The sequence below is a fragment of the Parambassis ranga genome, chromosome 15 (genome assembly GCF_900634625.1).
Source record: "Parambassis ranga chromosome 15, fParRan2.1, whole genome shotgun sequence".
In the NCBI taxonomy this organism is placed as follows: domain Eukaryota; kingdom Metazoa; phylum Chordata; class Actinopteri; family Ambassidae; genus Parambassis; species Parambassis ranga.
The window spans coordinates 1,057,027-1,083,364 of record NC_041035.1 but is presented as its reverse complement, the minus strand read 5'-3'; the positions used below and the strand labels follow the sequence as shown (position 1 = coordinate 1,083,364).

Sequence of the window (26,338 nt, the reverse complement as noted above, 5' to 3'; positions counted from 1 at the left end):
CTGGCTTCCAACACAGTATTACTTCTTGCCACAGATATGTGGTGCCATCTTGTGGTTGTAAAATATCTGCTTGTATCTAAAGTATTTAAATCTTTGGACAGTCAGTTAACCTGCTCCAACCAGCAGAGGGCATCCTAATGAAGACTCAATCACATGCTGTTTGCTCCTATAAATGTAACGTTTACATACATAAAGGTTGCATGATGGACAGACTGGGACAGAACTGATCAGATCAGCAGGTTGTATTCTACTAAACTGCCTATGGTGCTTAAGTGTGAACGCACTACATACAGTTTAAATCAGGCTTTGTCTGGTGCACAGTGCTGTACTCTATGTCTGTTCAGTGCTTGAATATTCAGTGTTAAACTGAATGTCTTGTTGTTTTTCTATCAATCTAGAGGCATCACTTTGGGCTCTAAAGGCTTTTCTGTTGTTTTACATATGACACTGATTAAGTGACAAATTAAATAAATAAATGTATTCTTTTTAAATGAATAATAATACAATTGTGTCACCTGTATGACTGTCACAGACATTATGGTCCAACTCTGGAACTGTGCACATCATTTCGGTTTATTACACCTTTTATGTCCTCATTACTATTGTTTTCTATTCTCATCATATGCATGTTTATATCTACATCTATTTATGTCACATTATTATTATTATTGAGACCTTTTATCCATGTATGTTTCTGTATCTTAAAGCAGTGTTGTATGAAATATAAATAGAAGCTGAATAAAAATGGTCACACAGCAAGTGAGTGAAGCAAGTAAAAATAAAAAATCCAGACTGAGGTCACACCAACACACATATTCATAACATAACATACATAGATTGTATGTAGGGTGCCTCCACACAGAATGGAGGACAGTAATCTATTACCTGCAGTGAGGATAGAACAAGCCCCGCGCGCTGTGTCTTCCACCTGACTGTGCGTGTGAGCGCGTCACAGAGAGAGGTGAGCCCACTATGAGTCACTCCGGGACAGAGGACCGGTGCAGAGACCACCTTCTGGAGACTAGGAACTTCTGTGGGATTTATTAATAAGCATTTATTGTTTCATGGAGTGTTTCTGGATATTCACAGAGAGTCTTTTCTGCGCTTGATTTGTGCGTCCAGAAGAGGCATCAAGTACAAAGAAGACGCATCCAGAAGAGAGGGAGTTTTTTCTTATTTAGATCCAGATACACTTTCTTTTTTCTGTATTCTTCATTCAGACACTAGCACATGGTGCTAGAAAAAGCTGTGCGGATATCCTATTGAGACCTCAAAATGGAAAACTATACGATTAATTTCACCCAAGTGCTGTCGGAGCTGGATGGGACAGGCAGCGAGGAGGAAGAGGAGGAGGAGGGCGTCGGGAGCGGTGGAGGCAGAGGCGGACTCCGCGTCCTCCTCGGCTGCGTCCTCTTCCTGCTCATCGTGTCCACGCTGCTCGGGAACACGCTGGTGTGCGCCGCTGTGATAAAGTTCCGTCACCTGCGCTCCAAAGTCACCAACTTCTTCGTCATCTCGCTCGCTGTGTCTGACCTTTTTGTGGCCGTGCTGGTGATGCCGTGGGAGGCCATCACAGAGGTGACAGACTCGTGGTTGTTTGGACGTTTTTGTGACGTATGGATTGCATTTGACATCATGTGCTCAACAGCGTCCATCCTTAATCTATGTATCATCAGTGTGGACCGATACTGGGCCATCGCCAGCCCCTTCAAGTATGAACGAAAAATGACTCACCGTGTGGCGTTTGTCATGATTGGGGTGGCATGGATGCTGTCAATTCTTATCTCCTTCATCCCGGTGCAGCTGAACTGGCACCGGGCTGATGAAGAGGAGAGGGAGCTGATTGAGGAGGTGGTGGGAATAGTAGCTGCCACTAGCAGGAACTTTACAAACTCCACAAACCTCAACGAAAGTAGCGCCGTGACCAAGAGCTGTGTCGCCAATCTGAACAAAACCTACGCGATCTCCTCCTCCTTCATCAGCTTCTACATCCCAGTGGTGATCATGATTGCCACCTACACCCGGATCTACCGGATCGCTCAGACACAAATCCGTCGGATCACATCTTTGGAACGTGCAGCAGAGCAGGCGCAGAACCAAGGCCATGGTGTAAACAGGAACCACCAGCAGCATCGGCCCAATGATGAGGCCTCGCTGAAGTCATCGTTCAAAAAGGAAACCAAAGTCCTGAAGACTCTCTCAATCATTATGGGGGTCTTTGTGTTTTGCTGGCTGCCATTCTTCGTCCTCAACTGCACTGTCCCCTTCTGTGATCCGCCGTGTGTCAGCGACACTACCTTCACTGTTTTCGTCTGGTTTGGCTGGGCGAACTCCTCCCTCAACCCGGTCATATACGCATTCAATGCAGACTTCCGCCGGGCTTTTACAACCATTCTCGGTTGCAATCGAATCTGCTCCAGCAACACAGTGGAAGCTGTGAACTTCAGCAATGAGCTGGTCTCTTACCACCATGACACAACACTCCACAAAGAGGCATTGGTCCCTGCTCAGCCACAGCAACACCCTCGTAACATTAAGATGGGATCCGATCATTTGGAGGACATGAGTGCCAGGTTTGATGAGGAGTCCATCATCTCCAACGAATCTCCAAGTGACAACAGATTGCTGCTGCTTCCAGCCACCGTCCAGTTCGAGGATGACCCGGAGATTTCCTTGGAAACGATCACACCTTTCACATCAGCTGCAGGGCTGGAGAGCGATGCTCTAATACCAGGACAAGTTCACCAGGATAGTTAGTTACTTTAAGGGTAAGGGTAAAGGCTGACTAACTGTGCAATCCAAGCTTCAAAGACACTGCCAGAACTTGAATATTGAACTGTTTCAGATTTAGTTTTGGAAAGACTGTCATGACTGGTGACTCTCAAAGTGAAATTGGATAACTTTCCACAGGCACACCTGATCATCTCTAATAGCACACTAGTGGATGGGAAACAATAGCATTTGACATTGGAATCTGGTACTATTACTGCATTCAAAAACAGACTTCATGTATAATATAATAACATGTATAATCTGAAAGTAAGTCAAGTCAGTGGCAGCAATATTCTAAACTGATTTGAAGCAAATCTGGTGTTATGTTGTGTAAGTGTGCCTGACTGTTAAATCTGTATAGGACGAAGAAGAAATAAAAAATAAAGATATAAGTATAGTTAGAAATACAGTCATTATTATTATATGGCATATACATGCATACAAATATGTACACAAACATGTGTATTGTTTTTATACTAGTAATGACTATTTGTATAGCTCATTTTACAATCAGCATGTCTCAAAACGCTTCACAGAGACCCAGAGCCTGAACCCCCTTAAAAGCAACAGTGGCATGAATAACTCCCTTTTAACAGGAGGAAACCTTGAACAGGACCCGACTCATAAGGAAAAACCTTCCTGCTGACTCGGCCGGGTAGAGGAGGAGAAGAAGAGGGAGACAGGACAGAGAGGATGAAGGAGAGAGAGAGGAACAAACATGCACAAACATCATACATTACAGAGAACAAACACGAGAGGTTGTTGTAATTGTTGTGCTGAAAAACGATGTATTTATATGTTTTCTAGCTGACATGTTGTTCAACTTAATTTTACTACATGGAAAATAACATGAGCAGGTGTTGACAGTAGATACTGGATTTGTCTAAATCTCAGTTGAACACAACATACATCTTATCTCTCCTGGTGTTATTGGACCTCAGCGTGGCTTTTGACACTGTGGATCACAACATATTATTACATCGACATTAGCGTCAGGTTGGATTCACTGCTATAGGTATCAAGTGGTTAAATCATACTTATAACAAAGGAGTTTCTTTGTTGCCATGGGCAACTGTTCTTCAACAGAAACGTCTATAAGCAGAGGTGTCTCCCAGGGGTCAATCTTTGGACAATTACTTTTCAGCCAGTATATGCTCCCAGTTGGACAATTTATCACAACAACTTAATCTGCTATCATAGCTATACTGATGACACAAACATTTACTTTGCTCTGTCCCCTAATGACTATGCCCCCCTTGAATGTCGTTATTAGTATATGGTCTATTCTGGATTTTACCGGAAGGCAGTGAAGAGAAGCCAAGATGGGGGATATGATCCCTTTGGCTGAACTCTAGCTGCTGTGTTCTGCTGCAGGCTGTTAATGGAGTAATGTGGACATCCTGACAATAGTGAGTTGTAGTAGTTCAGCCTAGAAGTAACAAAAGCATTGACAGGTTTTTCAGCATCACTCTAAAAGAGAGGATGCTGCTGATCTTAACAATATTACGGAGGTGAAAGAAGGTGGTGTAAGGGTCCTCTTAATATGAGGGATAAACGACATGTCCTGATCAAAGATAACTCAGAGGTTCCTCACAGTCGTACTGGAGGCCAAAGTAATGCCATCCAGAGAGAATGTTATCAGATAATCTACACTCAACAAAAATATAAACGCAACACTTTTGTTTTTGCTCCCATGTTTCATGAGATGGACTTGAAGATCTAAACTTCATTCCAGATACACAATATTACCATTCCTCTCAAACATTGTTCACAAATCTGTCTAAATGTGTGATAGTGAGCACTTCTGCTTTGCTGAGATAATCCATCCCACCTCACAGGTGTGCCACATCAAGATGCTGATCTGACATCATGATTAGTGCACAGGTGTACCTCAAACTGCCCACAATAAAAGGCCACCCTGAAATGTGCAGTTTTGTCTCACAGCAAAATGCCACAGATGCCACAAGCATTGAGGGAGCGTGCAATTGGCATGCTGACAGCAGGAATGTCAACCAGATCTGTTGCTCGTGCATTGAATGTTCATTTCTCCACCATAAGCCGTCTCCAAAGGCGTTTCAGAGAATATGGCAGTACATCCAACCGGCCTCACAACCGCAGACCACGAGTAACCACACCAGCCCAGGACCTCCACATCCAGCAGGTTCACCTCCGAGATCGTCTGAGACCAGCCACTCAGACAGCTGCTGAAACAATTGGTTTGCATAACCAAACAATTTCTGCACAAACTGTCAGAAACCGTCTCAGGGAAGCTCAACTGCATGCTCGTCGTCCTCATCGGGGTCTTAACCTGACTCCAGATCGTCGCCGTAACAGACTTGAGTGGGCAAATGCTCACATTCGATGGCGTCTAGCACGTTGGAGAGGTGTTCTCTTCACGGATGAATCTCGGTTTACATTGTTCAGGGCAGATGGCAGACAGCGTGTGTGGCGTCGTGTGGGTGAGCGCTTTGCTGATGTCAATGTTGTGGATCGAGTGGCCCATGGTGGTGGTGGGGTCATGGTATGGGCAGGCATCTGTTATGGACGAAGAACACAGGTGCATTTTATTGATGGCATTTTGAATGCACAGAGATACCGTGACGAGATCCTGAGGCCCATTGTTGTGCCATACATCCATGAACATCACCTCATGTTTCAGCAAGATAATGCACGGCCCCATGTTGCAAGGATCTGTACACAATTCTTGGAAGCTGAAAATGTCCCAGTTCTTGCATGGCCAGCATACTCACCGGACATGTCACCCATTGAACATGTTTGGGATGTGCTTGACCGGCGTATACGACAGCGTGCACCAGTTCCCACTAATATCCAGCAACTTCGCACAGCCATTGAAGAGGAGTGGACCAACATTCCACAGGCCACAATAGACAATCTGATAAACTCTATGCGAAGAAGATGTGTTGCACTGCATGAGGCAAATGGTGGTCACACCAGATACTGACTGGTTCTGAGTCCCCAGACCGCCAATAAAGCAGAAACAAAATGCACATTTCAGGGTGGCCTTTTATTGTGGGCAGTTTAAGGTACACCTGTGCACTAATCATGATGTCAGATCAGCATCTTGATGTGGCACACCTGTGAGGTGGGATGGATTATCTCAGCAAAGCAGAAGTGCTCACTATCACACATTTAGACAGATTTGTGAACAATGTTTGAGAGGAATGGTAATATTGTGTATCTGGAATGAAGTTTAGATCTTCAAGTCCATCTCATGAAACATGGGAGCAAAAACAAAAGTGTTGCGTTTATATTTTTGTTGAGTGTAGTTCTGACATATTTGGGGCCAAAAACAATGACCTCAGTTTTGTCTGAGTTTAACAGTAAAACACTGGAGTTCATCCAGTCCTTTATGTCTGTGTGTATAAAAACATGTTGTGGGTCCAATTCAGTCCTACAGGGAAGCATGAGGGACTCTTGCGGAGTTTGAAAAGTATCTACGTTTAAGGTTGCAACTGGATAGTGTACATCACCACCCCACCCTCACTGATGTCGGATTAGTTGAAAGAAATATTCAAGTCATTAACAGGGAATTAGCGTGAAAGCAGTGTAAATAAGAGGAGCACAATACATTCTCAATACGTTTCATTAGAGGCTTAAATTCAAGGACAAATATTACATTTCTGTCTATTTGAATAAACTGCAGCCAGATAAAATCATATGCAAGCAAAAACAATATCATTGAGCTACAATTCATTCTGAGCTATTTTTATACAGACAGGAGGTCAAACATCAAAGCCTGACTGTAATGCAGGTAACAGCAGAGTGAGTTTGCAGTAATAACACCTGACAGTGAGGATTCTGGAGACGACACCACAGAAGCTTCTCAGAAATTGCTGAAAGGGAGGTTCTGTGTTTCCTCCCTGATGTGCTTGCATCCAGTCCCTCTTACAGAACAACTTTGCTTTCATCTTCTGTCAGTACAGGAGTTGAAACAGAGTGGAGAGGCACCCAGTGGCCCCAGAGGGGACAACACTCTGACCCTCACAGGTGTCTTCTACAGATCCAGCCTGAGTGTTTCTGTGACAGACATGCAGAGTGTGGTAGGTTTTGGTTGCATTTTAGAAGCCTTTTCTTATGGCTTTAAATGAGCTTGTTCAGATTCAAGTGAATAACGGTTATGCCTTTAGTTTTTAGCAGCAATCTTTCAACTTAATGATCTGGAAATCAGCCAGGAAGTCAGAAAAAAAGAGAAAATCCACATCTATAAGACTACATTTAGCAAAACAAAAAAACCCAAAAAACATGGGAGGTGGTTTTTCTGTGTCTATTACATTCAAGGTAACAGAGTCACTTCTGGACGCATTTATTTATTTGTATTTGCATTTTGTTTCATAAACCAACAAAGCACACATACACACACACACAAAACCTTGTAGCTATCTTTGTGAGGACACGTATTGACATAATGAATTCTCTAGTCCCTTGCCCTAACCTTAACCATCATACCTAAGTCCCTTTACAAAAGGTAAGTTCAAAAATGAAGCCTACCCACAGGTAAAATCCAAACACTTTGCAGTGTCAGTGGGACTTGACCACAGATTCCTGAGTGATTCCTGAGTCTGCAGTGTGGCCTTCCAGATATTTGGAAACCTTGATTGGATGACCTCAGGCAATACAATCTTATGATTTCATTTGCATAAATGTAGCATTATGTCACATGTTTTGCAATACATCGTTTCTTTAGCATAAATGCAACAATGTGTTGTATCAACTGAATGTATTGTAGACCAAATGTGACATTTTTTTTCTTCAAAAATATAGACACACACTGTTAATATTCAGAGTTGCATTTGTCATCATTGCATATTTTGATGGTCATGAGCTTTGTCTTCTTGCTCTTCTGTGTCACATCAGTGTCATTATTTTTTTAATGCATTAAAAACATACATTTTTCAGTCAGTTACAAAGATCTGAGTAAACATTTTACAACAGCATGCATGTGACTGGCATGTTCTGAGAATTGTACATCTACTGATTTTTTGGCTTTATTTTTACAAAATAAATAATGGCACAGTGAAAAAAGTGATATGTTCTTGTTCATCTTAAGTTATATTTACTTAACACTATGAGCCACTGTGATCAGATGATTTTTGTTATCAAACAATAAATAAAATATCATTTTATCAAAGTATATTTCTAATACGTAATGTGCATAAACCTGAATGGTCAGAATAGATGTTTATCATGTCAAATCAAAACTTGATATAAAGCAATAACCTTCTGCGCACTGACAGGTGAAGTGAATAACACTGATTATCTGGTTACCATGGCAGCTGTCACAGGGTGGGATATATTAGGCAGAACATTTTGTCCTCAAAGTTGATGTTAGAATCAGGAAATTCCTCCTGAATGTTATCCTTACAATAATATGACTTATGAGTATGAAAATATAAGCACATCTAAATGTTTTCATATGTGCATTTAATACGCTGAAGTTTCATCACTGCACATATGCAGTTTATAATTCATACATATGCGCTTTTGATGCAAATAAAAGCCAGAACAGGAGGACAAAAGGATTCCACTCCATCTCTGCAGAGCTTTACATCATTATTAGTTGCAACATGCCAACAGTGCTCTGAAATGGATTTTCAATGACAGACAGCTCTTCTGCCGTCTTAATTCATCCCTATTGCAGCTGATGTCTATTGCCCTTCAATCTACTTAAAACACATGCACACACACACACACACACACACTAGGGGTCATGGTTTGGTGTCATAATCACAGCAGCAATCACGGCAGAGGAGGTGATGGCGACGATGGAGTGCTGATTGCGGCCGCCTCTCAATGACTTTTCAAACCCAGTAAGTAGACGCCTCTGTTTGCTGTCAAGGACTCCGAGTAATCACCACTTTCTCCTCACACACACACTGTGAAGAGCAGGAGACAAATGGTGACACTAAAGGTACTTATGTTTTCCATCTAGTTGGAGACATATTTTGTAACAAACAGTATTTACAGCTGAAGTGCTTCTTTTTAATCAGCAGTTAATTGTTTTAGTTTATAGAAACAACCAGTAGGAGGCAACAGAGGCGCGGTTGCCGCTTTGTTCTGCAATGAGTGTGATTGGAAAGGACACACAAATGATACACACATTGACTCCAGGGCAAGACCAGTCATTTTGTGCTGTGCTTCCACTTTGTCTATCCTGTAGAGGAGCTATAGCTTTGTCATGATGTGAAATTACGCATAATCTGCAGCTCATTTTGTGTTCATGCACCAAGCAACAGTCACAGTTAGAGTGAACACATTGAACTGTCGCTAGGGAGACAAAACTGTTTACCTGTTTTAAAATTCATAGGCTCACAATTTTGGGAACAATGACATTTGGAGCTTTTTTTTGTACTTTTTCTCAAGAAATAAATTTTTCAGATAGGTTTTGTGCTTTGGCCATCATAATGAAATATGAATTTGTGCTTAAGAACTCAAACAAACATGCAAAGCAGTAATATTTTACTCATCATTTATTTATTCAGGAAGATGATTCAATATCACATATCGTCAGCATATCTAACAGTTTATTTGACTTTGTAAGTGTATGATGGCATAATAAAGGACATTTCTGAGGACCTCCTTACCTGTTGCTGCATCAGGCTGGAAAGGGTTAGAAAACCAAAACTTAGCTGCAGTTTGCTAAAGACAAATTAAAGGGCTGCTGGGAAAATATTTTTTTGTGGTCAGATGAAAGCAGAATAAACGTATTTGGCTTTGATGAGAAGCCTAATGTTGGGAGAAAGAACAGTATGCCAGTATATGAAACTATCCCATCTGTTAAACATGGTGGAGGTAGTATAATACAGTCAAACGGACGGGACGGGAACACCTTCAGCATTTCAGAGTGGGCCAGCCAAGCTGTATTCAATCCGTGGTGTGGTGTGGCTCTGCTCCTGCTGGCTGAGAGAGAGTAAAGAGTGGAGGAAGCGTACCCTTATACCCTCAACAGCTGATCAGGAGAAGGTCCCTGTTGATTGGGTACTGGGTCTGACTGTGTCTGAAACAAAGCACAAGACAAACCAAAAACGGACACCCCAGTGGACATAACACTCTAGGCACTCTATTTCTACCCAGTGCCAGCAAAGCGGAGCTGCTTTTGACAGGCAGCAACCCCCGTTAGTTTCAGTGTTGGCTCACCACGTGACGAATGCTGTTTCAACATTTTTACACATGCGTCTCTTTCGCTTCCTCTCAGGTCACTAATACGTTCGGAAATCTCATACGGGCTGGAAAATTTGGCTGTAAGTGCCAAGCTGGACACAGGCAGTAACAACCTTGTCCCCCTTTTTGAACCTGCGAGGGACAGTAGAGTGGTCGTACCAATGCTTCATTACCACTGTTGACAGATTTTTCTGTGCAATGGCATTGGCATGATGCAGGCACTCATGGAAAACTGGCAAAATTTGAAACACTTCTTTCAGAAGTGAGCCTTGTTGACAGGAACCTGTCCTGCAGCAACTTAAGCAGGTCCTAAATCCTAAGGATTCCTAAGCAGTTTCCCTGGCTGCAAACAAAAACAAAAAATCTCCTTCCAGGTTTTCTCAGTTTCCAACAATATTTTTGCAGCATGGATTTTAGTGTCTGCTGCTAGGTTTCTATTGCGCCCAGTGACTCTGGGTGGTATGCACTGGATTTCACATGGTTCACAGCCAACAGTTTAACCCTGCATGTGAAATCTGTTCCCTAATGAAATTGTATCTCTCGAGGCTGCCCAAACCCTTTACCATGGATTTAGCTGTGATATTTTTATCTTTGACAATGAGCTCAAATAGCTCTCCCATTACAGGTGATAGGGCACAAAGGAGCTGGCAGAGTAAGCTGGTTTGTCTTGCCAACAACTTGACATGTGTGACAGGACCGACTTTCTAGTGACATCAGTTTCTAGTGACATCAGACTTCATACCAGGCCAGAAAAGTGGCGAAGCAAGAGCTAATATGTTTTTGTTATCTCTAGATGCCCTGCCCACTGACTTTTATGTGCTACTGATAAGACCTGCTGATGGTAGACAGAGGGGACAACAACCAGCAGTCACCTCTCCATCTATAGCTGTAGCCGCAGACCATTTACGCTTCAACACATCATTGTTGATAAAATACTCCACTCCCATTAATCTGGCTGCCTCACACTCACTTCATCCTTAAAACCATTGGCAAGTGTGGGATCAGACTTTTGAGCAGCAGCTAAGTCTTTACGTTTAACTAACGAACCCTCCCCTCCACACAACCATCAGGGCTGCTGGTGCGTTCCAGCTTCTCAACGTTTCTCAACGCAACACACCTTTCTGCTGAGTCACGGACCTCAGAAGGCCATGTAACTGGAAAAGCTGGGTAAACATTGGAGTCAGGCGAACACTCTTTACCCCACTCTGTGGTGACTTTACCACTTCTAATGCAGGAAACACTCTCCCACCCGCAATATCATTTCCCATAACAAGTGTAATCCTATCAATTGGCAGTTCACAGCACACTGCAACAGGGAAGAAACTAGTGATTAAATCAGATTGGATATGTACTCGATAAACTGGCCTTGGCACAAGTCCCATTTCAATCCCCCGCAGTACAGAGCTAGCCACAGAAGCTAGGATCACCGATTGAGAGCCCCTGGTGTCCCACAATATCTGCACCATCCAGAACTCAACCGGTTAACAACACTAAGCGTCAAAAATGAAAGGCTCTTATCATCCGCTGCGTCTGACATCTTAACTTCCACTGCTCCAACACCTGTTGGCGTTGGGGCGCTAGCACATCTTGCTGAGTTCTACTCTGCAGAATTTGACAATTTGCGATGATGTGACCAGATTTCCTGCAGTAATAACATTCTCGGCTTTCTCTTTTGGCCCAGGCCACCCTGATTTGGTGCAGCTGGCTCCTGGCATGGTCTATCTGCAACTTCAGATGGAAAGGTAGTTTTATGGGTCAACATAAATGAGCACAGCAGCAATGGACAGTGACTCAGCTTCCTGCTCGTTAAGGTACACCACAAGGTGGTCTGGAGGTCTAGGGGTGGAACGGTTTCCCTAAATCCACGGTTCGGTTCGTATCACGGTTCTGAGGTCACGGTTTTCGGTTCGGTTCACATTGTTGAGGATTTTTCTACTTTTAACACTCTGGAAATACCAGATGAGCATAAAATACACAGCCTGTTTATCCAACATTCAACATATTTAAGAATCAGGTCAGTGTTTCCATCATTATATCAGGTCAAGTCAATTTTTCTTTTTAATTTCTATATAGCACCAGATCATAACAGAAGCCATTTAAGAACCTTTCCTATAGAACAGGTCTACACCTTGTTCCTTTATTAAACAAACTGAACAGCTCATGTTATTTATCTTATTTGCACGGCAGCACGTCATTTCTGTCTTCGCACAGAGGCCCGATGTGTGTACACACACAGGCACATGCACAGACACACACACAGACACACACCGTCGGACAGAGAGCGTGTGTTGCTTTGTCCACCGTTGCTCATTACATTCTAGTTGGATAGACTGAACTCTGTGACTACGCTAGGTTAAGCTAACATTACTGATGTTCATGTTTTTATTTTATATTTGCCATTGAAATATATTATTTACATCCCGCTCTGTAAGCATTGACGGGACCTTCGGTTGGACGGAGTGCTGTGGGTCTCTGCTCTGCCTGCAGCTGAACCTGCTGCGTGAAGCTACAGAGACTGACCGGCTGTGAATGCGTTGATGCGAGGGAGGAGCTCACGGCCGCTGCTTGTCGAGGACAGTAGCTGACTGCCAAGTTGGCAACACTCGTCTCCATGCTGTGGTAAAAACGCCTCCCTGTATTACTTGATGCGCATGTCCAGAACCGAACACGTGTACCGAACGGTTCAGATTTTTTTGCTGAACCGTCCCACCCCTAATTGTTACTGTTTAAATTAAAATAAGCTATTTACATTACTAGGTTGATGTAGCTTTTTAACTTGGGCTAATGCATCAAGGTCTCTATTTTGTGTTTGGTTTAATTGGTTTGATTAACATTAGCTTACTGAACTTGAGTTAAGCTTATATGCCACAATGAGCTAACCCATTTGAGCACAACTAACTTGGCTTTAATTGGTAGCACTAGCAAAAAATAGCCGGTAACATGTCGTGACAGGCTTAGTGTTGCAGACTACCACAGTCTAATCCTTTTCCACAGGCTAAGGCTAAGGAGGCTGCATCCCAGCATTTCATGGTGTGCATGGCAGTAGAGTAGTTCAGTCTCTTTAGTGATCAATTAGGGCTGCTTTAAATGCAATATAATAGAATATGTTTTCTGCAAAACAGATCATTTTACATGGCTTTAATGTACTAATCTTTCTACTAAGCTTTATAAATGAAAAACTAAGAGAATCAAAAGACATCTCCATCCTCCTCACATCACAAAGGATGATCAGAGTGGTGCCGCTCAGCTCAATAAGCACTTACAGCTGAAAATAAGGTGACATATTTGTTCCTGATTTGCCTGGACTGGGCAGAACGACATGTTTACTGAGGCTGACTTGTTTTTTCGGTGCATCCTTCCCCAGCCAAACAGATTTTGGCACCGTTCACGGGAAGAAAAAAAATGCCGTACTCTGAGCTCCAGCAGCCCCTGATCTGAATGAGAAGGAGCTGGGTGCCGATGAGAGGGTGTCGGCGGGGGGTTAAGCTGTGACCCAGATTTCTGTACCAGTCTTTGTCCTGGAGGAGAGAGAAGATTCTCCCCATTCATGCCCCTCTCTCTGAGGGCCCCGTTACTTACTGTCATGAAGACAGTGACAGAGAGAGAGAGAGAGAGCATGGTCGGAAAGAAGAAAGGAAAACTTTGACTTTACGTTTCTTTACGTTATCATGCACAATAGATTATTTTTGAAATGTATCAAAATAATAGCTTACCACATATTTGGCCATATTTTTTTGCAAAATCACTGCAGTTTTGGGCATTAAAGGTGGCTGGTTCTGAATGCCTTGCTGCACATTTTTTATATTATTTTATATTATAATATTTCATATTGTCAAATAATCGTTTTAATGAAGAAACAGCCAAAGCACAAAAAGAGAATAAATTGTTCAATGTTCTACAGTGAGAAAGATTATTCACAAGTGGAAACATTCAAGACAGCTGTCAGTCTTCACAGGAGTGGACGTCCTAGCTAATTCACTCCAAGATCAGAGAAATACAAAAATACAAAAAAGAGCTACATGTCAGATCTATGACAGCACAGTTAGAAGAAGACTGAACAAGCACAGGTTGTTTGAAGGGTTACCAGGAGAAAGACTCTTCTGTCTAAAAAGCACATGGAAGCAGGACTGAGGTTCACTGAACTGCATCTGAACAAAGAACAACACTGGTGGAACAATGTCCTATGGACACATGAGACCACAGTGGAGGTGTTTGGTCTTAATGTTCACCACCATGTCTGCTGGAAACCAAACACAGCATTTCAGCAGAAACACCTCATACATATGTCAAGCACGGTGGGGCGTTGAGAACCCAACCCTACCCAGCCATAGAATTCAATGTTTTGGATTAAAGTTTAGAAAGTTTAGATTTTGTAATAAGAACAAATCATTATTTAAGTCTTGGTTTCCATTGCTACAACTCTTGGCCCTTATATAACATGATTTCCACCTAAACTTGAGTGACTACCACAAGCTCAGGGCCTCTGTACCTGCAACAAAATGTCTTCCAGTGAAGTCTTTTTGATACTTTCAGACCCAGATTATGTGTGTTGTATGTTGTATGAGAAGACAGCCCATCATCACTAGAAAAAATCATTTCTGGCTTAGAAACATCCCCTGTGTACCCCAAAGGTGTACTTGAGGGTTCAGGTTAGTCACCCTGGTAGCTGGAAAATGAAATTGATAAATGCATAACCAATTGTTTCTCAAAGGAAACTAAACTTATCTTCACAGAAAATTACAATAGCAGACAGGAATGTTTTGCCTGAGCAGCAACCTCTGGGTTAGGAAAACGTTAAACATTTTATGTTTAATGTTTAGTGTCTGATGTTTGAGGCTTCTTCAACCCTGACTAAGGCATAGCAACAAGTTCTCCAAAACGTCTGAAATGTATTATTATTGTTTATTGGATATACTGGTCCCTAGAATAAGTACATCCAACTGACAATGGAAGCAGGAGAGGAAACATGGTGGAAGTGGCATTTACCTTCACTGATGTACAAAGGTTTAAGACATTTTTAACACTAAACATGAGAGAGAAAAAAAACAATGTTTTTGTAATATGATGTTTTTTCACCTGTTTTGGAGCTCTTTGAATGTTGCTTGGAGTCCCATTAGGCTGCGTGTTTGCAGTATGATGTGATGAGCCTCATTTTTGCTGTGTGAAACTTAAGCTACTTTGTTCAAAGTATTATTTATAAAACTATTTGTATCAGAAAATGTGTCCAATGTTCTGATTCTATTAATTAAATTAAATGAAATTAATTTTTATTTAGATTCCCCTAAGTAAAACAAATTGCACTGCCTATTGTTTATAGTTTATAATAAAATAAAATCCTTATAGCCAATTGGAGCTCTGCAGCTGATGTTTCCAGCGATGAACAAAGGAGCTTTTTGTTTGGAAGATGACACTCAAAGTGTCGTCAGAGTGAGAACGCTTGGCAAGTGTGTCCATTGTCCTGCTCTCACATGCACGCACGCATGTACGGAGGGGGGTAAAAGTGGGAGGGGTTTGGTTTTTGTTTTGCTTTTGGATGGGCAGTTTTTCGTATAGTGCCTCTCAATTCCCCCAAACCCTCCCTCTTCCTCCTCCTCCTTCTCCTCCTCCTCCTTTATCCATGTCTTTTCCCCTCTTTTATCTGAGTGTTTGTGGCCCCCACATTCTCACAGCGAGTTCGAACTGAGGAGCGTCACATGGTAAGAACACCAGGGCCTCTGCTAACACTAAACAACAACACTAACCTACTCTGATTTTCCACTAGTTAGTTGTTAGAGCGAACTAACTAGGAAAAAAATGTATTTTGTCATGTTTTATTGAGGGGAGGTGAGGATGGATGAATGGAGGGGGGCCATGGGAGCTTTAGAAAGGAGGATTATGTTTGTTTTGGTGCTGCGTGTCTTTGTTTTTCATGATTGGGTAACTGCAGAGGAAATGTGACTTTATATATATATATACCTGAAAATGTTAGACCTACATTTAAAATGTCTTGTGTTTTGTGTGAATTTGTTGAGCTACACCGTACTGTACTGTGAATGTTTTTCATGACCCTTTGTGCTGACATTTACCATGGACCTCCTAAAAAAACAGAACTGAGGGGGTCTTAAAAGAACATCAGGTCACTTTTGGTTCAGCTAGACACCAAATTGTCTCTGGTGTTGATCCCACTTTTTTTGGGACGCAATAGACAGCAGTGCGGGCTTTAATTCTTTCCCTCTGAGTACATTTTTATAGTGTATATACATTGTATGTTATATTTATATCTTATATTAAAATATTTTTTGTGTTTTTTCCGCTCTTGAAAAAGCGATATTGATTTTTTGCAATGCACAATTTCTAACATGAAGATTGCTTATATAGCTGATGTGAAAACAATGAAAAATCTCTTTGACCTGATAATTAAACAGCAGCAGTATGTAGTAGGGATGTTTTCGCAAACATATTGACACCTATTAAAGCTGCATTAAAGACAACAATTACTACTACCTGTATATGTACATATTGTCAGGATATATGATCATATGTACATATGCAGTAGCACCAAATGTGGTGTTTTTTGTGAGGACGTGGAATATATAACCCACCACTCCATCGATTAAAGAACACAACACAAACAGAGAAAGCAAGATGGTTTTATGGTCAGAAGGGTGCAAGTAATTGTTGTCTTTAATGTAGCTTTAATGGGGCCAAACAGCTGTAGTAACAGTAACAGTAACTGTACAGTAACAGTACAGTACAGTTTTGGGATTTGCCATTGATCCCATGACACTGCAAGCTGTTTCATTTTCATTCATTGGTTAAGTTTTGTTTTTACTTGTGGTTGAGGTTAGAGGTTAGGTAAAGATCATGGTTTGGCACAATAGTGTAAAATACTGTAAATATCATAAAAACAAACAAACAAACAAACAAAACGTTCCTATCCATTGTTGCCATTTTCGGCTACCATTAGGGTTGTCCCCGCCCCCCTGAACACCAGAGATGTAGCCAGAGAACTATGTTCCATTTTTATAGGCTATGTCTAATGTGTCATGTCTTAGTTATTCACAATTATCTACTCACCATGTAGGGAGGTCTTTGTAGTGGAATATGAAGTGGGTTCATCAACACATCAACTTCTGTGACTGCAATAATATATGAAAGTACAGTCACATATCTGCTCAGTTAGGCAGTTGAAAAAGAAAAGAAAATCCCCAATGTACAAGTCATATTGATATGCATGTCATAGGTAACCAAATAAAGTATGAATAACCAATTTCACATGTTATTGCCACACATTTTTAGCATTTCCCATCATTTTTGCGCTACTTTAGTTTCCACAGATTTACACTGACATCCCATCAGCAGAATAGTGCTGTTTTCCATTTAAAATAAGTTGAAATATGTGTTCGAAGACAAACCATAATCTTTACCTAACCCCAACTCTGTTTTTAATGCCTAACCTTAACCAGTAGTTTTTAGTGCCAAACCCTAACCATGAGTGAAAAAGTGAAAATGAGACTTGACGATAAAACCTAACAGCGAATGAACAATTACTGGTTAAACTGCTAAGCCCAGACTCATGGGTGACATTCTGCATTGGCCACTATGCCCAGCCTACTCACTTACATGAACTTGTCAGATAATGTCATCCTATGCATCGCCAGTGTTTTGTTTTTGCCACAAACACAGTTAATAACACCAACGTAACTTAAAATGGAAGTTGATGCAGGTGAGAAAACATCAACATAACACACGGATAGCTTAACATAAGTAGTTATTGCATGCAGAATGTCAAACCACGGTGTAAGTGGAAGATTCCTATTGGATACCTGAATTATTTTCTTATATTACTGGGGTTGTTTTAGGCTCAAACTGCACACCAAATACTGCTTCAGAATCCAGGCTTGTTTGCAGCATTTATAATTCACAATAGTTTAGTTCATCTAGTGCAGGGTTTTTTCAGTACATGTTCCATACAGATTAGCAGAAATGTTTACATTTTTTTGCAAATACATAAATAAATAAAAAAAGAATTGTGCAGAAGTACCTTCATATAAAGTAATTTGTTTGTTTAGTCTGTTCTCTAGCTCCATGTACTTGTGATTTAATTTTCCGTTTTATTAAACATTGTTAATGGCTTTCACTCTGACTAATCACATATAATGACTGTATCACATGCAGCAGCCAGGTTTTATACTCTGACCCAAGGCCACAGAGGATGTGAATGCATTTACTTTAATAACACACAATTTGTTTACGTAGATGCAGATTAAACCCACAAAACTGAAAAGTAGACTGCAGACAGAAACAAAAACAACAGCAGACCTAGAGGTGGTTTTTTTCCCCGTCAGAGAAATGTGAACGTGAGTGACAGCTGAAATCCCTCCCTCCTCAGTGTGTGTTGGTAGCAACATGTCCGGTTTGATCTCTACTTGGGAGGGTGTTTTTGACGCTTGGCTGGTTTCAATAAGCTACTGACAGAGACTCTGTCCCAGCTCTGTGTCCATTGTCCATCTTTCTAACATTTGACACTCTTGTGTCGTGCTGCTCTTTGACACTCTACTCCTCTGGGATTCTGAAGAGGAAGATTAGCAGAGCTGAACAGGACATAATTATTTGAAATCACATGGTGTGGTGTTGAAGCTGCCAGCTGGGAGTGGTGTTATATTATGATGCTAATGCTCATACTGATTGGTGCTATGAGGGATAATTTAAGTTCAATTGTGTTTTCCATTTAAGATGTGTTGTTGGTCGTAAAGTAATCAGGTCCTTCTGAAGAACATGTGGTTGGAACAACGTGTATTTCTAGAGGAAATGTGATGTAAGCTGAGGACACGCTACAAGATTGTTAGGCAAAGTCTAGTGCATGGATCTGGACTAGTTGGGGACAGTCAGCATGGGTACTTGGCACAAAAATCTGTTAGTGTGTGAGAGGAACAGACCCAACCTGCCAAATCTGTATGCAGTCAAGTAGTGTGAACTGATTACCAACCCAACTGCAAACACGTGGTGCCAGCAGCCAATAAAAAAGAGAGGGTGGGATACGCAGACAACAGCAGCAGCGAATGAATTGTCTTCTGTGTTTGTTTACTTCGTCTTCATCTTTGAGTTTGTTGGCAGTTGGAAAACAACAAATTGATGTATTACTGCCACCAGCTGGTGAGTTTGTTGACCCTTTAAACTGTCAGAATCATCAGGCGCAGTTGTTAGCTTTGTGTCAAGTCTTTAAGTTGTCATACAAGCATCTGCTGAAGTCAGTCTGTTAGTGTGTACTGCTAGTCTTTTCATAATCTGTTAAGATTGGGAAACTTGTGTAGTCTGTCCCGTTTTAGAAAGGCCCACCCTCTGAATGTGGCACCAGAAATGGAGACTCATCAGAGTTTTTACAACCGTCTATAGTCCAGTGTTGCTGAGCCCGTGTAAATTATAGTCTCAGTTTGCTGTTCATAGCTGATGGGAGTGACACTCAGTGTGCTCTGCTGCTGCCTCAGTCTATCGTCAAGGTTGTTGTTCATTTAGAGATGATCCTCTGCAGACCTCGGTTTGAGTCCCTGTTGTCTTTCTATCAGCTCCAACCATTCTGAACATTCTCCTCTGACCTCTGACATTAACAGAGAACTGACACTTGTTGGATATTTTCTTTTTCCAACCACTTTCTATACACCCTAGAGATGGTTGCGTGTGAAAAACTCAAAACAAGTTTCTGACCAACAACTCAGACCCTGTTTACACATACACAGGTATCTGTAAAACCGAAGACCTGTCCCTTCATCTGTACCATTCATTTACCCATTTACCAGAGTTTTCACCTCTGAAAACGATTCTTTCTAAAAACCCCGGCAAAAGTGGAGATTTTGGAAAACCCCGTATTCATGTTTGAATGTGAACTGACAAAAACAGAGAATAACAGAGTTTGCGGCAGTCTGCGCATCAGTTCGTGCAACCTTTTTTTGTGTAGTACAGCTGCCAGAGTAGGCTGTAGTCTAGTAATGGAAGCATTCCGGGTAGAGTTTGAATTTCTGTTGGTGTAAGCACTTTTTACGTTTTAGCATTTTATACAGCTCCTCCTCTACTATGTAGAGGAGCAGAGACATGTTAGGTCTCCAGGTTCAGCAACTTTGGAACAACTTCTAACACAAAGAGCCAGACTGCGTCGATGAGGCTTCTGATTGGCTTACACTGCCACCCACAGGCTTGGAGTAGTTATGATGGCTCTTGGGGGCGTATATGCAGGTTAATGTAAACGAAACCTTTTTGAAAACAATGATGTGTGCCTGATGTTATTTTGGAAAATGGAGAAATTTCAACAGGGTAAAATGGGGTCTCAGTCAACAACCATGTGATGGATCATGATATCCTTAACTTATGAGAAACAGGTAGCATCTTCAGAGAATGTATTAACATTAAAATTTTCATGTTTCTATTCATAACCAAACGTTGCCCTCCAGCCACCATGAGTGTCCTGCCATGCAGCTTCCTCTTCCTCCTGCTCGTCTGCCTCTCAGTCTTGTCTGAGGGCAAACGGCAGCCTGGCCAGGAAAAACCTGAGAAACCCCGCCAGCCTCCACCGTCACCTCAACCTGCCAAGAGACCCAGAAACCGCTCAGTTCCCGGATCCGGAGAGCTGACCACCAAGGAGGGCCATCGCTGCACCTGGCAGACGTCTGGTGAAAGCCTGGTGAACCTGGTGGTGAATTGCAGCATTGAAGCACAAGGAGACCTGCAGAGGTGAGACAAGGCTAGGAAGTAATGGCTAAACATCGGGCATTGTATTTCCTGACTTCCTGTTTCTGCTGGTCCTCTAGGTATTGGTGCCGTTATGCCGGTAAACCAGACCTATGTCAGGCCTATGGAGTGAAGTCCAGCCAGTACTGGAAGCAGCTGGTAGGAAAGCTGAAGAAAAGGCAGAATGCCTGCGAGGGAGAAAAAGTCCTGAAGGCCAAAACCTGTAAGAAGGCGCCGGCTGAGGCCCACATGAAGCTCGCCCAGCGCAGCGGAGAGGAAGAGAAGAAGGGAGGGAAAAAGAAAGTGGCAGTAGAAGCTGGGAAGAGCTCAGACGGAGGGAAGGCAGAGAAAAAGAAGAAGAAGGAGGAGGATGAGGAAGAGGAGAAGAAGAAGAGGTTGGAGAGGACTGGGTTTGAGGAGGATGGAGTGGTGAATGACATGGAGCCAGTGCAGAGTTACTGCAGTGAGGGATGGCACTCTGTCTGCTCCTTCTTTGTCAGTTTTTTCGAAGGTTAATGAGAGAGTAAGTAAGTAAATTCATGATGCAAAATCACAATCTGAAAACAAGTGAGGAAAACGTGTTTTTTTCTTCTTTTTTAAAAAATAAAATAAAACAGGCTACATTTTGAGCTGTATGTAAAAAACAAAGTAAAAACTGCTTTGTTTTGGATTTGGTCATAAATATTTCAGATTTTGTTACACATATATATGGTCACCTGGCATGGGTAATGTCCAGTATTATAGCGGACCCTGGCAATCTTTATGAGAAAAAAAACATGAAATCATCAAAAACAGCAACAACAATCCACTAAAGTAAGCTCACAGTTGACAAAACTGTATTATAATCAAGTAAGTGAACCAATCATTATATTTGATTTCATTGTTTGATAAATATAAAATATTTAGGTTGTCATTCCTGTAGTTGTATTTTGTTGAGTAGAAATAAAACTGAGCTGAGCTGCATAATATTAGAACTGTTTGACTAATAATAAATAACAACATGTTTTGGTGGACACCACGGATGATGACAATAGATAGACTAGTTAGAATCACTGTGGTTTTTATTGTTATCTGCTGTGGTGTAAAGCTAATTTTTCATACTAATGTTAGTGTTATTGTGTTGTAAAAAAAAATAATCAGACAGTTGGATTTGTGGCAGTTAGACCTTTGCTGCATTTAAAAATATTTTTTTAAATCCATGTTAACACATTTTCAAAAACTTGTTAATAAAGTTCTTTAAAAAAATGCAATGTTTTTCCATTCTTTGATTTATTAATGAGTCCACCAATATTAACATCTATTGCTAAGAAATACAGATGTGCAGTTCTTCAAATGGCCACTAGAGGCTGGCTTTAGAAATGTGCCGATCCCCATAGATCTTCATCGTCCAAGTTTATAGCAGAAATAAACAGACTGGTAAATGTCTATATTTAAACACAGCAGTTACTCCAGGAGCTGCTACCTTCATTGCAATTTTCAATTTCAATTTTATAAAGCACCCTTTACAATAAAATAGTATCTAGGTGCTTACAGAAACTCAGAGCCTGAACCTTGAGCTAGTAGACAGTGGCAAGAAAAACTCCTTTTTTAAAACCTTTTAACAGGAAGAAACCTTGAGCAGGACCCGGCTCAAGGCTGAACCATTCTGTTGATAGCACCTCGATGCGTTGTGGCCAAGCTGCTGTTAATGGGTGTTGGCCCATCAAAGCATTTGAGAATATGGCAAGCCAGTACAATCACATTTTTCTCTCATAACCCCATAAAACAGCTTCTTTTACGCCATCCAAACAACTAAAACCTAGTTTTTTAAACTGTCCAAGCGACCAAAGCCCATTTCTCACTTTAAAATAATCTCCTCCCCTTTGTTTGTTCAGCCACTAAGGTTGAATTCTTATGAGCTAAACAGTGAAGAAGGACAGGACATCAATGATCCAATTGGTGCAGTCAGTCCTTTTTCTTTACTGACTGCTTGATAAGCTATATGGCCAATGATCCTCTGCTCCACAATGATATGTGCTGAGTCTATTTTGGTACTCTGTTGTTCCAAGTTGTGTCAATCTACACCAACTAGTTCAAGCAGGCAGGAGGTCAGACACCAGAACAGCAGAGAGAAGCTGAATAATTTTCAAACTAGAATACCACGACTGGACTCTTTTTAATTAAAAATAGATTTTAAGCCAAATTCACCGTACAGGCTTGATAAAGGATTCAGGTGCATCATTCAGTATATATCTGCATTTCAAACTTTAGTACTTGAGTTCAGTATATACAATAACAGATCTTTAGATGAATTTAGATATATTCTGGTTGGACCTTAAGTGGTAGTTATTAACCGATCTACAATATTAGCTTTTGATGGAGATTTAGAGAAGAAACATTTAGAAAGTAAACCAATGGTTTCAGCGTCCGAGCTTCAGCCAAGAGGCACAACAGTTCACAGCAAAAAGTCCAGTGTTAAAATAACTCCCACAGAGTTGATTTCAACACTTTTCCAGAGATTATATGGCTCCACACTTTCTGGAGTTAAATTAACAATTTCAAAAGAGTTAAATATTTAACACTGTCTTTATTATTTATTTCTTTAACTGCAGTGGAGTTAATTAACACCTAGGGATTTGACAAACAACACTGGCCAGAGTTACATTTTTTTCTATGTAGGTACACTGTAAAAATGAATACATTTTTGCACTATGAGTGAAGGTAGCCTTCTCAGTTGGGGATGGGCTTTAACTCTGCTGTCAGAGTAAGAGTGCTTGTAGGAGCAGTGAAATTGTCTACAGACCAAAAAAAAGCCTAATTCAGTTGATTTACTCTCTCGTCCATTTTGTAACCCAGATGAATGACATTTACAACAGTAACACTCATCATTCTTTATAGGTCTTTGTGAGATATAATGTACCACCCTGTTGCATGAAACTTGACACCCACATGTCCTCATAATCAGTGTTAGAACTTCATGGTAAACGTGTTAACATATGAGGCAAGACTGCAGGACTTAAAGGTCGTGTTGTGTGTGGGAGGTCTAACTGCTGTTCAAATCCATACTATGACATGAACCACCTTAACTAAGTAAAGAGAAAAAAACAGTCCATCGTTATTTTAAGACATTAAGTCCAGAAAACTTGTGTCCTCAGGTGCAGTCATGAAAAACCATCAAATGCTCTGATGAAAGTGGCTCTCATGAGGACAACCCCAGGAGAGAAAGACCAAGCGTTACCTCTGCTGCAGAGGATCAGTTCCTTAGAGTCACCAGCATCAGAAACCACAAATGAACAGCACCTCAGATCAGAGTCCACATCAATGCTGCAAAGAGTTCAAGCAGCAGACACATCTCACATCAACTGTGCAGAGGAGACTGTGAGAACCAGACCTTCATGATCCAACTGCTGCAAAGACACCACTACTGAAGAAGAACAAGAAGAGACCCAAGAGACACAGAGAATGGACAGTAGACCCCTGGAAACCTGTACTTTGGTCTGAAAAGCTTGATGTAAAGTCCTATATATTAAAATACATCGGGAAAACACTTTTGGGACACCACCTCCATCATTTTCCATCATCAAGGCATATCTAGCAATTATCATTTGTGCTGTTAGATTTGTCTGTGGATGCTCTTATTCACTCCGGTCACAGTCATGTCCAAGAGTTTAAATCAAGAACACTGTGTTAAGTGTAGTCATTTTACTCGACCTAAATGCAGGCAGGCTGACGTAAACTGATAGTGAGTTTTAGGAGGAACATACAGGAGATGACATCATGGATAAACTGACAGAGGCTGTCAATTAGTGATAGACTGTCACTCGCTCGCTCGCTCCCCGTATGGGGAGTTCAATTTAGGGCACCATATAGGGTCATTGTGAAAGCATTTTCAGGCATTTTGGACTGGTCTGTCATTCTGTGTCTCTGTTAATTACATCATTGCTGTCTCAAATTAAGCGAGCCGAGCTCTGTCAGCTAAACAGTTATAGCCCAATAAATGTTTTATAGCAAAACAATAATAAAACAAACACAACTGGTCATGATACATTCATTAAACACATCATTATATTTATAAGACTGGCAGTGGCGGTTCTACATCAAATTACTCCCCGGGAGAGATTCCTTTATGGAATCTATAATTTCTCACTAAGAACTGGGACAGCACTACAAAACGGTGGAGGCACTATATACGGCCATATATACTGATTAGGGAGTGATGTCGGACACAGCAGACTGACAAAGACCAGGGGAAACACAGGACTTAAATACAAGAGTATAACAAGACACAGGTGAGACACATTAGAGTGGGGAGAGCAATCTCAAAGGTGGGAAACACAAGGAAGTTAAACACGCAGGAACACAAGGGGAATCACAAGGTTCAAAATAAAACAGGAAACGCGAGACAAAAACAAGATCACAAGAGGTCAGGGCAGGAATGAAACCTAAACTGAAAACAAATCAAACACAGAAACATGACACACTGGACTCAAGGACTGTTTTTTGAAGACGTTTCACCACTCCCCTGAGTGGCTTCTGGTGTGTCTATGTGCTCAGGACGTCTGTGGGTGGATCCTGCAGGAACCCACATGACTAAGATCTCGCTTGTTGGTTATTGGTCAGTTAGTGACCAGAAACTGTCAGGGTCCTGTGCAGGACTAGTTAACAGCCCATTGTTGATGGGGGTGAAACCTGCTAGGAAGGGATGAAAGGACAGAGTTGTGTGTGGGAGAATTTCTGCTCTTGTTGTGCTATGTAAGTATTAAAGTAACACTCCACAGCCAGTTTGTTCAATAGTCTAAACTGCCTCCTTTACTTTTACTTTTATTTGACACACTTTAATTTAATTCCTTTATTTTGTGAGCTGGAGCGCCCTGATGCAGACACAGTTGTGTTAGAGTCAAAAGCCTGCATAGGAGCGACACTAAAAAAAGGTCATCAGGAAGATTGCCTATTATTGTAGGTTTTTCATACAGGACTCCAATATCCACATCATAATCACTCCTCCCACTTCACATCTCCTGATTGTCCTTACACACCCACACACAGACTCAGAGGAGGACACAGCATGGGTCAGATCCTCTGTAGAATCACCCACTAAGACCCCCCATGTTGGACGCTGGCTGTCCGCCTATGAGGACTCAAGCACAGCAAGGGACTGGCAGTTCTTTGCCTCGCCTTTTATTCCTCAGCCTTTTTTTATCTTCATTTCTCCTCAAGCCTTTCGGTCATTGAGGGCACACACCTCCATGCACACTGCCAAACATTCAAGTTTCCGAAGCTGCAGATGAAGTTGCTAAACCTTCATGGAAAACAGATTCTTCCACAGTCTTTTTATCCGTCAAGAAATGTAGACATCAGCAAACTAAGTTTAAACACAGCGAGAGGTGGCTCAAGAAAAGCCCTTGATGAATCAGAATTGATTTCAAAATTAGATTTTTGGCTCCACATTATAGGCAAAACCGTAGCCTCTGAACTATGTGGTTTTTAAACTGAAATCTGAGGGTGCCATCAGAGTTCTTGAGCTTGTAACAAAGCCTGCATGAGAAGATAGACCTGAAAAATCAGAAGTATTTTTTAAGTCACCTCTTAGCTTGTAGTACATCCACCTGTAGTCACAGTAACTTGAAGTAAGACGTACGTGACTTCTTTACATTGCTTCTTTTATTCTTATTATTTATTCTGATGTAGATTAGCTGCTGTGCTTTGG

General features: G+C 41.4%; 2 protein-coding genes across 2 annotated transcripts; both read left to right on the top strand.

The window, feature by feature from the left end:
• Nucleotides 1-1,275: 1,275 nt before the first annotated feature.
• On the top strand, nt 1,276-2,757 carry LOC114447606 (D(1)-like dopamine receptor). Its single transcript, XM_028423995.1, has one exon. The coding sequence runs from the start codon at nt 1,276-1,278 to the stop codon at nt 2,755-2,757; it is 1,482 nt and encodes a 493-aa protein (XP_028279796.1).
• A 12,756-nt stretch (nt 2,758-15,513) lies between these two features.
• Nucleotides 15,514-21,781, top strand: fgfbp3 (fibroblast growth factor binding protein 3). The gene is made up of 3 exons (XM_028423666.1): nt 15,514-15,647; nt 20,376-20,655; nt 20,733-21,781. The coding sequence occupies exons 2-3, from the start codon at nt 20,381-20,383 to the stop codon at nt 21,166-21,168; spliced, it is 711 nt and encodes a 236-aa protein (XP_028279467.1). The 5' UTR covers nt 15,514-15,647; nt 20,376-20,380; the 3' UTR covers nt 21,169-21,781.
• The last annotated feature ends 4,557 nt before the right edge of the window (nt 21,782-26,338 follow it).

Excerpts from the sequence above, each read along its gene's own strand:
- LOC114447606 (XM_028423995.1), top strand. The coding sequence starts at position 1,276 with ATGGAAAACTATACGATTAATTTCACCCAAGTGCTGTCGGAGCTGGAT.
- fgfbp3 (XM_028423666.1), top strand. The coding sequence starts at position 20,381 with ATGAGTGTCCTGCCATGCAGCTTCCTCTTCCTCCTGCTCGTCTGCCTC. Across the intron at positions 20,656-20,732 it reads GCACAAGGAGACCTGCAGAG|GTATTGGTGCCGTTATGCCG; the intron begins GTGAGACAAGGC and ends CTGGTCCTCTAG.